This window comes from Balaenoptera borealis (assembly GCF_965194805.1).
Source record: "Balaenoptera borealis genome assembly, chromosome: 1".
In the NCBI taxonomy this organism is placed as follows: Eukaryota; Metazoa; Chordata; class Mammalia; order Artiodactyla; family Balaenopteridae; genus Balaenoptera; species Balaenoptera borealis.
In genome coordinates this window covers 118829995-118847414 of record NC_138860.1, presented here as the reverse complement: position 1 = coordinate 118847414, position 17420 = coordinate 118829995, and the positions used below count along the sequence as shown (strand labels likewise).

Below are 17420 nucleotides of genomic sequence, written 5' to 3'. Positions count from 1 at the left end.
TTAATCTGGCTAGATATGGCAGCAGGAAGTCTATGACTTATGGTTACGGCCACTGTATCTGGTTTTCACAGGGACCATAACTAGTAGTTTCGTGGGTAGTTTTTTACCTAAATTTACTTTTACTACTGAAGGAGGAATTCAGTTTAGGGTTTAGAGACCAACAACTACAGGTTTTTTCAAACACATTTCAAAAGAAGACTTGCCTTGAAAAATTAAAGCACTAACCATTTTATGTTCTCTTAAAAGGCTTATACCAAGGATCTGTGTAATGTGTTAAACTGTTATAATGAGATCCTTCTAGTATATTCAGTAATAAATCTGCCTTACACAAAATGCAGCACACCAAGAGGTCACTAATAAGAGTTAAATGGTTTGTAAAAACAAAATATGAAAGCAAAAACAGGTCAATTTTTAAAGTATTCTGAGTTCTTTAAATGTCACTTATTAAATATATTAAATAAGAAATAGGAAACTACTACTTTGCTTCCTCATATTATGCCTTATGTTGTCTTTTTTGCTTACTTTAACAATCAACTGTAGAAGAATAAGTGTTCATTTGGGATACGGTTAATACATATTCATTCATTCATCTGTCCATTAATTTCATTGTTACTGTGCCCTCTGCTGCCATGGCATTATTCTTGATGTCTACAGAGCATACGCACATTCCATTTTACAAATATTCATTCATTATTGCAGTAAAAATACTACAAGTTTTGAAATGAGACATATCAAGGTTAAGATATTAGCCCTACCGTTAACAAGTAGCATGGTCTACTGATCCTCATTTTTATGTAACATTTTTCTCTTTGAAACTTTCTCCTTTATTAATGCTACAGTCATTTTGCAGTTTTCTAATGCTCTTTATATATTTCAAACTGTCCATTTTCCTTTTAATTTTTTCCTTCTCCTACTCCTTAACTTAATAAAAACCTTTCATGTATTCTCTAATATTAAGAGAAAAGTAATATTCCTAATTCAACCACAGAAGAGTAATATTTCTGTTCTCCCTCCTGAGCCATTCAAATATTTTGAGTCATTATTATATCACTAGTTTCCATCAAAAACTGACTTTCACTTATTTTCAAAAAAAATTAAAATTCTTTTCAAATTAATTCTGGTTCTGCTGTTATCACCAGAACTTACCAGCTGATGATTTGAAGTCCCCCAAAATAAGAACTAAAAATAAAAACTAAATGCAAAATTAAAACAAAATATCTAGTTTGGTTTATTGCCCTGTCACGCTACTTTGTGACATAAGAAAACACTACTACATTCACATTGAAAAAGCAGTTAATATTACAGTTAATGTTAGATACTAGGGGGAAAAGACTATATTTTATGTTGTCACTGAAATATTTGAATTGTTTAATAAGCAATAAATAAAACTCAATTTTAACTTGTCTTCACAATTTTGCATTTCTGTATCTTTGAGAACAGGTTATTAATAGGCATTTTCTAGAAACCAGAGAAGGAAAGTAATTTTACATGATATGACTTTTTTTATGAATTATTTTTGATAAATAAAGTACTAAAAAAGGCACTTTAACTTTCAGGTTATTGGTTATTAAGAGAAAGTATAATTCAATTAAAAGAGCAATGGTATGGCAATCATCCAATCTAGATTCAAATCATGCTTCAATCATTTACTTGCTGAATGACCCTAGACAAGTCAGTTACTCTTTCTAAGCCTTAGTTTTCTCATCTTTATAATACTGATGATAAAAAATTTACTTTTCAGTGTTATTGTAAGCATTAAAGATATTGTACTATATAAAATACCTGTAACCTGTATGTCTAATATACAGTACTTAACCAATAAACTATAGAGCAATTTTTTAAAAGGTATGCCTGGGCACAAGCAGTACTCAATTAATGTTAGTTATAATACTATTATTACTAGGGTAATATATAACTAAGGCAAATGTATTCAGTCCTTCTAAGAGATAGTAATATTTGGTCAATTAATCTTGGAAGTCTGCATCTAAAGTTCCCTCTATAATTCATTCACTCATTCATTCATTCACTCACTCAAAAAACATTAGTAAACATCAAACCCTCCTGGAGGTGACAGTGAGATAAAAAAACACCCATTAACAAATAAACACATAATATACATTTTATTTAGTGATATGAAGAAAAGAACAAGCAACCGAGAGAGATCAACAGTGTACATAATTTATATTGTGGTATCAGAGAAGGCTTCTCTGAGGAAGTGCTAAGTTATATCTAAAAAATGAAGAGGAGTAATGAAAGAGGAGAAAATAAAATTCCAGGAAATAGGAATAAAATGAATTAGGGCATGAGTAAAATAAAACAAAACAAAGAAAAATTACAGTCTTATCAAGGAGCTAAAAGAAACCCAACAGTGAGATTAAGCAAAAGTGGAACAAAATGAGGTTGCAGAGGAAAGCAGGGGCCAGATGATATATGACTGCATGGGTCATGATAAAGAGTTTTTAGTTTATTCTGCTTTACTCTTCAGTCACTGAAGAGTTTAAGCAGATAAATGACATGATCTAATTTATATTTTAAAATGGATCACTAGAGAATTTATATAAAAGATAGCAGAATGAGAACCCTCCTTCCCTCAAAAGCACTGAAAACACCAAAAAACACCAAAAGAAGAAAACATCTCTGATGAAACAAGGAAAAGACCACAACCACAAACCAAAAATATGAAAATTATCTTCCAAATACTGAGACACTTTGGAGTAAGGAAAGATGCTGAGAGATGACCAAAAACAAAAAGCAAACAAAAAACCTCTTCAGACGTCAAAGCTTGGACAGGCTACAGTTATCTAAAAGTATATCAGTCCAGAAAGTTCATACCAACAATCCTTTAATAACAATAGTAAAGTTTAAGGGAATGGGAAAGCCACAGGACATATAATTCATGACCCTGTAAAGACCCAGTTCAAACAACGAGGAGTAAGGAAAGTAGCGCTGAAGAGGAAGAACCCATCACTTTCATGATCTGCAACAAATCTCCTAACTTCAGGAGATTTCTGGTTGTGAGAGGGGGTAGAAGACAAGAGCGTAAATCATCATATCACTTCTCAGAGCAATATAGAGGGCTTCACGTACATGAAAATGAGAGGAGATATGTTTCTAGATAGAGGACAAAATAAATAAGGAAAGATGGTGTTGAAGACAGCAACTTAAATTTGATGTTGTGTACCACTACTTCCCTTTGCCTCTCCCTATACAATTCTAAAACAAATAGTGACCCAGATAGAGTTGTCTTTATTTTAAAAATTAGTAATAAATAACCAGAAAGAAACCAGCAAGGGACCTATGCATATTGAGGGGAGGGGAAAGTGTGAGGACAGAAACATAAATTAAAAGTAGATGAAAACTGTTTACCAGAAGAGGAATCACTCCATGCAACAGAGAAAAAGTTCATATAGTTCACTATAGATACAAAAAATTTCAAGATGCTATTTTTCTACAAAATGAGAGCTCAAAGAAGAGTTATAAGACATTAAAAATAACAACCAAGGTAATAAAATGTGAGCCAGAGAGCTTAAAGATTGAAAGAGCAAAAAAGAAACAATTATAGATGAAAGCCAGATCAGAAGCAATAAAAACTGACTACAACTGAAAAAATCAATTAAGGGATATGGATGTAGTTTAACTGAATTCACATACAACAAAATGGAAAAAAGCAATCACATGGACATGATTGTAGAGAAGATAATAAATACTATCATCACAAAGGACATTTAACATATACTGGTGTGCCTGAAGAAGAATATAGAAAAATGGAAAAGAAAAATACCTGAGAATATAAGGAGAGACTTTTCTATAATAAGTAAAAATAATCTTCAGATCAAAAGAGTACCAGAAAAAACTGATACAGAACCTAACAGGTTTAATGAAATGAACTTCAAAGATAACAAAAGAACTGCACGGGCATACAGAGGAAAAAGTCACCTACAAGTAGGAAAAATCAGGCTGGCCTCAGACTTCACACAGTAACATCCACTTCAAGAAGCAGTGCAACAGTCTCTACAAAGTTCATCATTTCATCACCATTCACTCTCTCATTAGCTTTCTAAAATCGACCTTTAGACTTCTACACTATGCTGAAGTCAGATTCTCAAAGTTCAATAATGACTTTCCCATCAGAAGATCCAAAGGATTTCCTCCACTTTTTCTCAGTCCTCTGCTGTAGCTTTCAGCACTACTGATCAATTTCTTCTCAAAACTCTCATCTTTGGCTTTTGTGATAGTATACTGTATTCTCTCCCATCTCTCTGACTATTCCGTCACATTTCTGCTTTTTTTTTTCTTTCTTCTATAACCACAAAGCAAACATTGCTCATGATTTGGCTCTCGACTCTATGCCGAACTCCTTTCCTTGAAAATTATCTGACTCTATAGCTTCAACTATTGATATGATATTGATGGGAAAACTCCCATATCTATACCCCCTACTTTGACCTCTCTTTTTTACTTCAGCTTCTTCAACTCTTCCAACAGCTTACTGATTTGCCAACGGCACCTTAGATGTTTTAACTTGATTTCTTCTCCTAAAATCAACTTCCTCTCTTAATTATTGGTTTTAGTAATGGTATCACCATTCTCTCAATCCACAGGCTTAAAACCTTAGAAGCCATCTTGGATCCTCTGCCTTTTTACTTGGTCCCTAGGTCCAATTAATTTCCTGGTTCTACCAAACCTTCCTGCAAAACACCTCTTGAATCCTACCTTTCCTTTGCATTTTCACTGCTGGCATCCTAGATAATGTCCTAGTCTTGTAACATCCAGATGATAACAGGAATTTCCTGTCTGCTCTGAGCACTGCCACCAGATTGACTTCCCTATTCATGCCTCTGCTTAGAAACCTACAGAATTCCCCATTGAGAACAAGATAAAGTTGGAACTATCAGTTTGAAAATTAAGACCTCTACAACCTGTCCACATCTACCTTGGGTTTTATATTTGTCTAACATTATTCAGCCTAATATCATGAAAGAGTTTGAGCTTTAGAGGCAGAAAACCTGGGTCAAAATCCTGGCTCTATCATTAATTAGCAACGTGGTTATGGACAAGTAAATGAATTCCTCTGGGCCTCAGTTTCTTCGCCTGAAAAATGAGGATAATAATACCAAACTTACAAAGTTCTTTTAAGATAAAAAACATAAAGGGCATGGTAGAGTGCCTGCTACTATGGTAAAACTCACTAAATTATAACTATTTTGGTTACAGGTAACCAAAAATTAATAAGAACTCAAATTATAACTATTTTGCTGTTTCTCTTACATAAAAGATATGCCAGTTCCTTTCACCTATCAAAATCGTATCCATTCTTTGAGGCCGATGTTCTGAAAACTTTGTCCACAAGAACCTATCCCGAACATTCAGCCTTAAGTGATCTTTCATAGGGGTCCCCTCAAAATCTATTTTTCTTACCTTTGAAAATGTGTACTCCATATACTTAGTTTGTATTTCTCAGTGACATTTAATCTTACTTGACCCTGAGATATAATTATAAATGTACTTCCTGTGTCCCCGTTACCACAATGTAAGCTCCTTCTGGAGCAGTAACTCTGTTATACATACCTTGTGTTTCTGCTTTGCCCAAGCAGAGACTAAGTTAGTATCTGTTGAATATTATTGTTTCACCTACCAATGCTGAAACAACTATTCTTGAATTTAGAGAAGAGATTAATACTCATCTCTGACTTTTTTTGAAGTAAATAGCTTACATAACTGTTTGTTTAATATGACCTGCCTAATGGCTCAATTTTATTACTAATATGTTGATAATTGTCATAGCTGAAAAGTTTATTTCTCTACAATCTATTATTCAGATTTTATTAAACCCTTTAAACATTCATACTAATAAGAGTTGCTCAATACCTATCAAATCACTTTGAGTAATAACCACAAAAGAAACACAAGCTCAGCAAGTGGCGTCATCTCGTATTCTATGATTTCTGGAACTAAACAAATGATTCAAATTTTACTTTCATCAAATAAAGGAAATACCTTAAGATATATTTTAGTCTGCTTGCAACTGAAAAAACAATTTCTAAAAACATATAAGTTGATTGTTTAAGGTATTCAAAAATATGAAAGGCAAAAACATAATGTTCCTTGTGATTTTAAATAGCTTTAAATGAATTTTAAGTGATTAAAAAATTTTCAAATGTCCATCTGTAATTGCACCTACATGACAAAATAATTTCAGAGCTAAAAAAAAGAAATCAGTCTATTATCTCATAGTTTTACTTAGGCAGTATTAAGTAAGTGACTTGGCTTTTTTTCTACTGATGAACTGATGGGCTGACTGGCTATTTTTGTATGAGGCAGATGGAACTTTTATTCATCCATAAATGTAAATTGGCTATATCATGAAAGATATAATGAAATATGTTACTGTTTACAATTCTAAATGAAATATTTTAATTTCTATAATGTAAGGGTTTGCTTTTCCCCAGTGACTCACTATAAAATTATCTCTATCTAAAATTTTACACTCTATTTTAATTCATTTTTGATATGATTTTGTTGAAAGTATATTTAATAATGTATTTAAAGTATTTTTATTTAGTCTACTATAACTTTTATATCCTTCTCTTAACATGACTATGCATTAAGCCTATGGGGTTTTTTCATAAAAAAAGAATGCTGATCTATATTTAGCAGTTGAATTCCTGATTGAATTTCACCTGAACAAGAAAAACATATAGCTTACTCACCACTTTACCAGAATTAAGTAAACTTTTCAGCCTGCCAATAAAAACCAAAAAAAAAAAAAAAAAAAAAAAAAAGTACAATATTTGACCCAGGGTTGCATTCTGGTTGGATATATTATAGCAAGCATAATGTACTCATTGTAAGCCAGGGTACATCTCTAAGACAGATCTGTTCTGTACTGTTCAGCCTAGAGAATTCCTTTCAAAATGTTTGGTAAATTAGTGCATTAAGACACATTTTAAAAACAATAACTTACGGGAGGTCCAGTGTCCCCTTTTGGCCCTCTTAGATTCTCCATTTCGAGCATTGTATTAAGATCCTCATAATAATAATAATAATCATAAAGCTCAGTTTCATAGCTATTTTCGAAGGGATAAGTAGCATCAGGACCAAATTCACCTTCCTTCCTTAGATCAAGGTGATTATCCACAGATGGCTCATCTGTCACTCTGTATAAGGTTGTGTTTAAAATCTGTTGCAGTTCCGTAAGTTCATTAGTGTGTAGATTTGCTGTGATAGCTTTCTTGAGATTCTTAATTGTATCTTGTTTTATATGTGGAAGAATAGATGATATCTTCTTAAACGGTGACAGACCAGTTACTTTATCATTATGTTGTGTGATATTGTCCAACACATTTAGAAGAGAACTAAATTTCTCCTTGCTATTTTTCCTTGGCTCATTGAGGCTATGATGCGTCATTGGCAGGCTTAGATTTGCCTGAGGAAGTTGCTCAGTGATCATTTCTTTGGCCTGAATCACATGGTTCACAAGATCCACAGCAGAGACATTGCCTGAATGAAGAGAAGTTAACTGAGATCTTGATATCTGGTGTTCTTGTTCTTTATGCACTGCCGCAGAATCATTTCTGGAATCTAGAATGCTTCTGCCTTTGGTAAGTGTGTCCTCCGACAGTACTTTTTCACCAAATCTTTTGGGCAAGAGAGAGTTTTCTGGTATCTTAGCTGGTACAATAGCTGTATGAAGAAGGCTTGTCTCAGGGAGACACTGCTGTTTCACATACCTGCAATAGTTTGCAGATGCTTCTGCACAAGGAATAATATCCAACTGACATACTATTCCTTCAAAATGGACAGAATTATTATTCATACTTCCCAAGGTAAACACACTGTTAGAATCAAAGGTCTGAACTTCCGAAAGAGTCTCTCTGCTAAAATATTTCTTTCCACATTCAGCAAACATCGAGACAACTTGATAGCTAACAGCAATGGCAAATGTGTGCCATTGCTCATCGTGAACACTGTAGTTGAAAAATACAGACTGCTTTCCTCCAAGGTATACCACTAATTTTTTAGGCAATAACTGTACTCCTAATTGCAGTCTATTTTTACTTCTAATGCTGAAGAGAAATGCATTGTTTACTCTATGTGACTGTAAACCAATTAATATTGTAAATGGCTGTTCTAAGTTGACTGGTAAAATTTTCACGAGAGGTGACTCAATATAAGAATCATTTGTTAAAAGGACACCCGATTCTGTTAAATGGACCCCCTGAGGTAATGGTGTAGATGATGATGGTACAGCAGTCACTGATGTTGAATGTCTTACATCTTTGCCTCCAAGGCCTAGTTGATGAAGAATATCTATGCCTGGAAATTAAAAAGAGAGAGAGAAAGAGAAAGAGAGAAAGAATCTTACTCTTATGCATTCATGTGTTCATATAAATGTTTGAGTATGAGACAATCTTCCTTGTAGGTATCAACAGTAATCCCTAAAATAAACATGCTCTATCAATAACTAATTTCTAGGTAATGAGAGGTATGGAAAGGAAAAATAAAATGTTATACTCATAATCTGAAACACACACATACATACACCCCAATATCCCTAAACCCAAAATTTAATAAATGTTCTCTTATTCTTCCCAATTAGGAAACTTGTTATTCCAAAGGATTACATGTTCAAAGATTCCCAGATAGTCATTTATATCTTTAATTTAGAACTTAAAATTTTATGACTTCTGTGTTAATGAGAAACTAGGGACACACTTACAAAAAGAAATTTTTAATTTGGAAACCATTTTATAAATTAAGTTCACACAACCATTTAAACTATAATTTTTCAGGCTGTTTTCCGTTTTACCTTCTGAGAATTTACAGGTCACATAAGAGCTCTCCCTATGCCTAATAACTTAAGTGTGTGCTATACATAAAGTACCCAGTCACCCTGAAAACTCCTGGACAAGAGAACTTAAATTCTTACTGTTGCTGATCATTGTATTTTTTTCTCTCCCTTCCAAATTTCTCTCTCTTCCATTTTTTTCTCAGTCCTCCAGAGTAATTGTTAATCCAAACAGTTTGCAGAGTTTCTCAATATTTATTATAAAATATAGGTTTTATATACATTACATAATTACGATTTTTCTGGTTTTCATTGAAATGTTATTGATAGTATACTGCTTATCTCCCTTACCCAATTATAAACTCTTGAAGACAGATTCTATGTCTGCTTCCTTATTGGATATCTACTATATCTGCCTTCAAATAGTTCTATAATTTCTGAATGAATGAATCTGCCCCACCAGAATCTAATCAGATGTGACATTTACTTCTAGAGTTCTATAACTCTAGGACTTGTAAAAGATAATAAACTTCTCAAGAATACAGAACAGCTTAGTCAGCCATGTGATCTTTATTATTCTTCGGGTTATAAATCTCCCATTTGTATCATTGTATGTACATAATCATTTCCAACAAGAAATGTTAAAGAATTGTTCATTCATCACAATGATAAGTGAGGAAAAACAAAGATTTCTAAAGATTAGCCAGCAAGATTACACATCATCTTAACTTTCCTTTTATAGGAAATTAGTAGATATTTGATAACTCACTTTTATTACAAATCGCAAATATAGTGGCAAATGTCCACCAAAATATTCCTAACAGCAGTTATAAATTATATGCATCTCCAGGAATTTGGGGAAATACTTTAAAGAGGCCCCATAAAAACACACAAAAAAATCTTTGACTTCTCATGTTTCAAAATTATAATTTTTAAAAAAATTTAATTTTACTCCATAATATGGCTGTTTATTTTAACATAAAATATGAATTACCAGCTAAATCATTAATGAAAATTACACTTCTGAAACATAACATGCTTAAACTGTGACTTTGGGTACTCTTGACCAATGCTAATTGCTTCTAAGGATATTCTCAATCCAAGAAATAAACTATGGAAGAAACACTGCTAATGTGAAAATCACAATGCTTAAAATATATATAATAATAAAGTATGGGAAATATGATCTGGCATTCTATGATGCCAGATCAGCTATTCTTACATAAAGGAAGAGTCAAAATTATGTGGTATGATATCCAGGGCTGCTACTTGCCCAAAGAAAACCAGTCTTTGTATTTAACCCGTACTATGTACTGCCTCAAATTTCTGATTCTATTAGAATGAAATTCTATTGGAAAGAGTATTATTTTAACACTTTAGTATACATATATTTTTGATATTTATATATACATACATGTACACACATATATATATGCTTCCTTTAATTCTAATATATATGTATACATATATATTTCCTTCAATCCTATTTCTGAGTTTTAATGACAAATAGCTAGGATTTTTTAAAAATCAAATGTTTTAAAGCATTAACTACACAAAAAATTTCTTGACTGAACCTTCCTTGCATTTCTAAAATAAAATCTACTTGACGGTTATATTTTATTCTTTTAATACCTTACTGGATTCTTCAAGAATATCTTATGTAGACTCCCTGCACTGATATTTATGAATTAAGACTGGCCTGTGGTTTTCCCCTTATTTCCCTTATCTTTATCCGACTATAATGTTGAACTTCATTATTTTTTATGGCCCAGAACAGTTTAAATACCTTTAAAATTCTTTTTTTCAGAAGTTAGATAAAACTCAGTTGTAAAGCAAACTTATGTTGGCTTTTTCATTGATAGCTCTTTGTTCACCTTCCTAATTTATTCTACATTGATTGATTTATTCTAATTTTCAACTACATTTTGAATCAATTTTTTTAATTTATATTTTTATATGAAATAACTTCCTTCTAGGCTTTCAAATGTATTACTCAGAGATCTTCATGTAATATTCCCTTACAATTCTTTTTGTTTCCCTATTTCTGTGGTTCTCTATATAATTTTCCAATTTTGAATATTTTGCTCTATTTGTTCTTTTTTTTTTTTTTTTTTTAAATAAGTGGCATAGTGGCATTCAAACCCACTCTGGCTCTAGAACTCTTTTTTTTTAATTAATTTATTTTATTTTTTTATCTTTGGCTGCCTTGCGTCTTCATTGCTGCATGCAGGCTTTCTCTAGCTGCGGCGAGCGGGGGCTACTCTTCGTTGTGGTGCGCAGGCTTCTCATAGCGGTGGCTTCTCTTGTTGTGGAGCACAGGCCCTAGGCGTGTGGGCTTTAGTAGTTGTGGCTCGCAGGCTCTAGAGCGCAGGCTCCGTAGTCGTGGCTCACAGGCTTAGTTGCTCCGCGGCATGTGGGATCTACCTGAACCAGGGATCAAACCCGTGTCCCCTGCGTTGGCAGGAGGATTCTTAACCACTGCGCCACCAGGGAAGTCCTCTATTTGCTCTTTAGTATAACTATTGCTTATTTCAAAAGTATAGCCTTTGGATTTGTTTATCCTCTCTACTATTTTTGTCTGCTTTCTGTATCATTAATTTCTGCATTTATCTTTATTATCTTTTCCTATTTTCATTTGGTTTATTTGATTCTTTTTCTAGTTTCTGGCAATGAGCACTTAGTTATTTATAGCACTTAAGCAATAAATTTCCTGAATACTGCTTTTGCTATATCCCATAGATTTTGATATGTGATATTTTCATTTTGCGTGATTTTCATTTTTGTAGTTTTCTAGAAACTATGCAATTTTTACTTGTATTTTCCCATTGAACCAAATGATTTGAGGAAATGCAAAATCTTCCAGTTAGAAGGGTTTTTGTTTGTTTTCTAATTTTGTTAGTAAAATTTAACTTAACAGAATTGTGATCAGAAGACGGTGTCTAATTTGCACTTTGTTTTTGAAACTTAGCCTAATAAATGGTCAATTTTCAATAGAGTTTGATAAGCACTTACAAGGGTGTTTCAGGGTACAGAATTGAATACCAGTTGGCTGAACCTCGTTGTTTATTTTATATCCTCTATACCCTTATTTTTATACAATTAATCTTTCATGGACTAAGAGGTAAAGAAAGTCTCATCACTATTATGTCTTTTTGGCCTTTTATCTCATGTGGTCTTATTAACTTTATGAATATTAATATTGATTGTTATGAAGAGATAGTCATAAAATTCATATATTTATTGGGTACTGCACCTTATCTGGGATTAAGACCCCTTGCCCCACTTTTTGTTTGCATTTGTCTGATATACCTTTGCCCATGTTTTTATTTTCACCTACATTGAAACACTGTTTTAGATAAAGAGGAAGGAGTTTGATTTGTTTTGTGATCTAATCTGAAATTTTTTTTTTGAATATAAAATTAAATCTATTTAGTTACTGATGTGATGGTTTGTTTAATCTGTCATATTTTATGTTTTCCCATTTTAATTTTTAAAGTCACTATGTGCTTTGTTTCCTTTGCTTTGTTTTTGTGCTTTGTTTACTTTGTTTTTATATGTAGTTCTTTTGAAATTAGAAAGGTTTGTATTTTTATTCTAAAGTTGACCTTTAAAATTATAAATGTATACAATGTCCCTGGTCCTCTTTAGACATATCTATTTTTCAGTGAACAATGTTTCCTTTTCTTTTTTCTCCTTTTTCCCCCTTTACTACCTAATATTAGTCAATAGGATTATTTTTCTTAGTATTTACCTTTTCATTATTAAATACTATCCTTACAGTATTTTTTATTTGATTTATAAGCTTTGGATAATTTTTAATTCCCAGCTTCTGATGAGCCAATCAGCAAACTTAATCTACTTCCTGGGGTTTTTTCCCCTTTCCTCCCATTTTTTTAGTGGTTGTACCATTCCTACATTGTTAGCTCATATGGTATTTAGATTCTGTTTCATTCCCATATTTTCTTTTGTTAAATAGAGCCAGTCTTTTGTAGCTGTTTTCTCATTTACTTTTTGCTGAAGTTTATGTTCTATTAGCTTCATCAAGAAGGGTTCATGAGAACTTTTCCTGACTTAATTGTTGGTAGCTTTGTACCTTAATTTTCACCGAATATAACATTCTTTGTTGGTATTTTCTTTCCTTGGATATCTTGCGGTTATGGTTCCACTGTCCTTAGGTGTTGAATGTTAGGACAGAAAAATCTGAAGTCAGACAATTTTTTTCTCCTTCTAAGTGACTCGAGTTTTTACCAGCATACCCAAAAGACCTGTTCTTTACCTTCGAAGTACAGAGATTTTTTATTATGATATGGCTTCATATTGACCATTCTGGATAAATGTTTCCAGGCACACAGTATGCCCATTTGCTGTATAAATTCAAGTCTCGTTGTTTTTTGGGGTTTTTTTTTTTTAATTTCATGAATTATACCCTTGAATATCTATTTTATTTTATAGTTTCGATTTTCTCCTTCAAAAATTCCTATTATAAGTATGTTGAATCTCCACTGCTGTCCTCTATATCATTTCTCTGTAAATGTTCCTTATCTTCAGTTCCATTTGTTTGATTTTCTCATATCTTTATTGTGTTTCCTGTGTCTTCTCTTTGTGTTCCAATTTCATTTTGATTTGTAAAAGGGTTTTTTTCCCTACCACTTCTTTTGAGTTTTACAAGCTCACAGTTCATTTCCTTTTAATATCTTACCATCTCTTCCTGAGTTCTTATATTTCTGCTTTATGATCTTCCTTCATAGAGGTGATTTGTTTTTATGTATGCATTCTCATATTTGCTGTTCTTCCCTACATTTTACCTTGTTGTGTCTTTCTATGTTAGTTACTTATGGTTTCATAGCCCAGCAATTTACAGAAGGATGCTGGGAGAGAAGATGGAGGGCCATGCCTGCCAAATCTCAAAACCCAAAGGTTCCATTTCAGCATTACCAGAGTTTCCTTCTCAAATGGCTCCTTGATACAGCCCCACCTTCTTCTCTGAACCAAACCCAGTCCCGGAGGACTTCCAAAGCCAGCCCCACTCACAACTTCTCTCTCCTTCCCCTGTATTCACTTCCACTGGCATATACTTCAGAATGAATCCTTCACCTTAGGAAGCAGAGTTTTACATTTTCTGAGCTCTGTCCCCACTGAGCCATTTAGCTGTTATCTGTGATTCTTTCTTATACTTCCTTCTGGGCAGCTTCGGTCCTCTCCAGATCCTGTGACACTCGTTTTGTACAAAAGCTAAAGGTTAAGTACTTCACAGGGTGTGCTCCTCACCTTCAGGAAGTTTGCTTTTGCTGGTGCTTTCTGAAATCTTACTACTGATTTTACTCCATAGGGCATCTGCTTTTCTCAGCAGATTTTGGGAGTCTGCAGATTATACCAGTCCCCTAGTTTTGGTGAAAATGCAGTTTTCAGGTTCATTTATTATTTCATTCACCTTGTATCATTAGTATGATATCCAGAAACAGAAATGGAAAGAAAGTATCTCATGGTTTCAAGTTTATACTGAAAGTCTATACTCATTTCACAGATGAAGAATCTGAGGTCCAGAGAGATTAAGTAATTTGGTCAAGGACACACAGCTGATGAACAGTAGAAATGGATTTCAGCACAGTCAGACTGACTTCAAAGTCTACCATCTTCAAAGTCTACCTGCCACATTGTCTCACAGCCACTGTATTCTCCATACCACCTCGTTTCCCTTGGCAAGCCTAATTAATCATGGCAGGGTTATTTCTCCCAACAGAAATCTCACAGTGGAAAATATTCTCTAGGTAGCCACCAGAGTTGGTATCTGATGTGAAATCTAATTGTTACTCTAGTTTTACCCTTTCACGTCTCACTGTGAATATGTTTAGCAAATCCTCTGAGTAGATGTTGACTGCAGAGAGCACAGGCATACCTCAGATATTGCAGGTTCTGTTCCAGACCACCACAGTAAAGTCAATATCAGAATAAAGTGAGTTACACAAATTGCTTAATTTCCCAGTGCATAATAATTTATGTTTATACTATACTGTAGTCTGTTAAGTATGCAATAGCATTATGTCTAAAAAACAATGTACATACTTTAATTAAAAACTACTTTATTGCTAAAAAATGCTAACCATCATCTGAGCCTTCAGCGAGTTGTAATCATTTTGCAAAACAGTATCAAAAACACTGATCACAGGTCATAATACATAGAATGAAAAAGTTTTAAATATTATGAGAATTACCAAAATGTGACACAGAGACATGAAGTGAGCAAATGCTGTTAGAAAAATGGCACTGATAGACTTGACTGAAACAGGGTTGCCACAAACCTTCAATTTGTAAAATATGCAATATCTGAGAAACGCAATAAAGTCAAGTGCAATAAAATGAGGTATGCCTGTAGAGAACTGTTAAGGATAAAAAGGCACAGACAAGAGGGGTGGGGAGAACAGGAGAAAAAAGAAAAAGGCTTCTATCAGAATACAGACTTTTTACATTAATTTAAGCCTAGCCCTGGATACCACCAAATTGCAAATTTAAATTTAGATATTTTGTACTGATGAATATAGCAAGAAAAATCTTAGTTGTCTATAGTAAGTTACTTGTTTCATGAGTGGCTCTAACCAGGAAATCAATCTAGTTTGTGTCACTTAGGAAATCAGTTACTATTTAAAGAATACTCATTATCAACCAGGTACTTTATTAGATGGCTTACATTGTTTACAGAATAAGAATAACAGCATTTATTAAACTGTTTCTATGTACCAAGAACAATGCTAAGAACTTTACTGTATTAAGCCACATAATTCTCATAACATAATGAAGTATGTGCTATTGTTAATCCATCTGACAGTTATAAAAACAAGTCACAGAGAATTTAAATAATTTTCCCAAGGTCACCCAACTAGGAACTTCAGAGGCAGAATTTGAATGTAGGCAGTTCTCTAGAGCCAGTCTTTTAGCATGGCAACTTTTTGGAATGCATATGGAGCCTGATGGCAGAACTGACTGTATCTCCACCTATTTGCTTCTTAAACAGAATATATCATGGTGTTGCCAAGACAACGCCTTGCTCTGTTAACTGTAAACGTCAAGCCTAATGACTTCATCCAAACCACGGTTTCAGTAACCACATATGCTGACTCACAAACCTCTCTTCTGGGTTTGAAAAACCAATTGCCCACTGAATTTATCCAGTAGAGGTTAGTTGTCCCACAATCACTTCTAACTCAGTACATTTTCCCCCAGATTCGTTCCTCTTCCTTAAGTGCCTTTCTCAGTGAAGATCCCCACTACCACACCAGGAGTCTGAGTAATATTTTTATAGTGTAAATTATATCATGGCATTCTCCTGAACAAAATTCTTCAATGGCTTCCCATTACACAAAAAGTGCAATCCAGAGTTTTACAGGGTGCATGAAACCTATGTCACCAGCTCCGTTCTTACCTATCTCATCTCTCCTTTCATTTCATCCCACCTCTGCTCCAACCAAACTGGTCTTTTCTTAATCCTTAAAACCACTAAACTCATTTTTAACTCACAGCATTTGCACTTATTTTTCTCTTGGCTTAGAAGGCTCTAAACCCTTAGTTCATTCTGATCTAGGCTCAAATGTGGTCCTCCTCAGAGAGGCTCTCCCTGGCCACATTACCTGAACTATAAAATAGCTATCTTCCTTGCCCCAATAACTCTCTAACTCTAATGTCTTACTGAGCTGTATAATTTCTTCATAACACTGAAAATTTAGGGGAAAAATGTATGCACATATAAACTTGCCTATTACTTGGCTCTCTAATTGAAATGTAAGTCCTTCAGAGTAGACCTTCATCTTGTTTTATAGTAATATTCCAACAACTAGGACAATGACTAAAAACAAAGTAGGTCCACAGTATTGCTTGAATGAATTAATCGATCCAGTCATCTAACCCAGAAACCTGGTAATTATCTTTAGTACTTCCCTTCCCACCCATTCTCCATATCTATTCAGTCACCAAGTCCAACACAAGCCTTAGTTAGGCTCTCTTTACTTAGTCAGATTTTAATATTAGCCTCCTAATAGATTTCTGTCTCTTGTGAGACATTCTTATCCCATCCATCACCCACACTGCTGCTATAGAAAGCTTCCTAAAGTCCAGAACAAAATGAACATTAGTTCATGACACTGCTTCCTATAACAACACATCAGTATTTCTTATAGCTTTTAGTACTAAACTCAATCATCTTATTTCAGCCCTCAGGCCCTTAATGATATAACCTCCTGCCCATATTTCTAGTCTCACATTCCATACCTTCCTAATAAACTTCACTGCTTGGCAATATCCTGTGCATATTATCACATATTATTGCTGGGAAGGTTGGCACTGACCATGATTCCACTGGGAAAGGACAACTGGACCCTCCACATAAGGACTTTCCTAGACTCTTCTCCCTGAGTCTCTTCCCTAGACTGATTTTAATCTGTATCTTTTTGCTGTAATCTACCATAACAGAGTATAACAGATTTCATGAGTCCTGTGAGCCCTTCTAGAGCATTACTGAGCCTGAAATTGGTCTTGGGGACCCTCAAACTTGCAGTTGGTGTCAGAAGTAAGTGTGGTCTTTGGGACTGGCCCCTAATTTACACTGGTTTACACGTTTCTTCTCAATGATTTATCTTCTCAC

General features: G+C 33.8%; 1 protein-coding gene across 1 annotated transcript in view; it reads right to left on the bottom strand.

Moving 5' to 3' along the window:
- Positions 1-17420, bottom strand: part of COL24A1 (collagen type XXIV alpha 1 chain) — a 412921-nt gene that overhangs the window by 357513 nt on the left and 37988 nt on the right. The window contains exon 6 of the mRNA XM_082408071.1: positions 6965-8316. Within this exon, the coding sequence (XP_082264197.1) occupies positions 6965-8316 (1352 nt within the window). The remainder of the gene's footprint in view (positions 1-6964; positions 8317-17420) is intronic.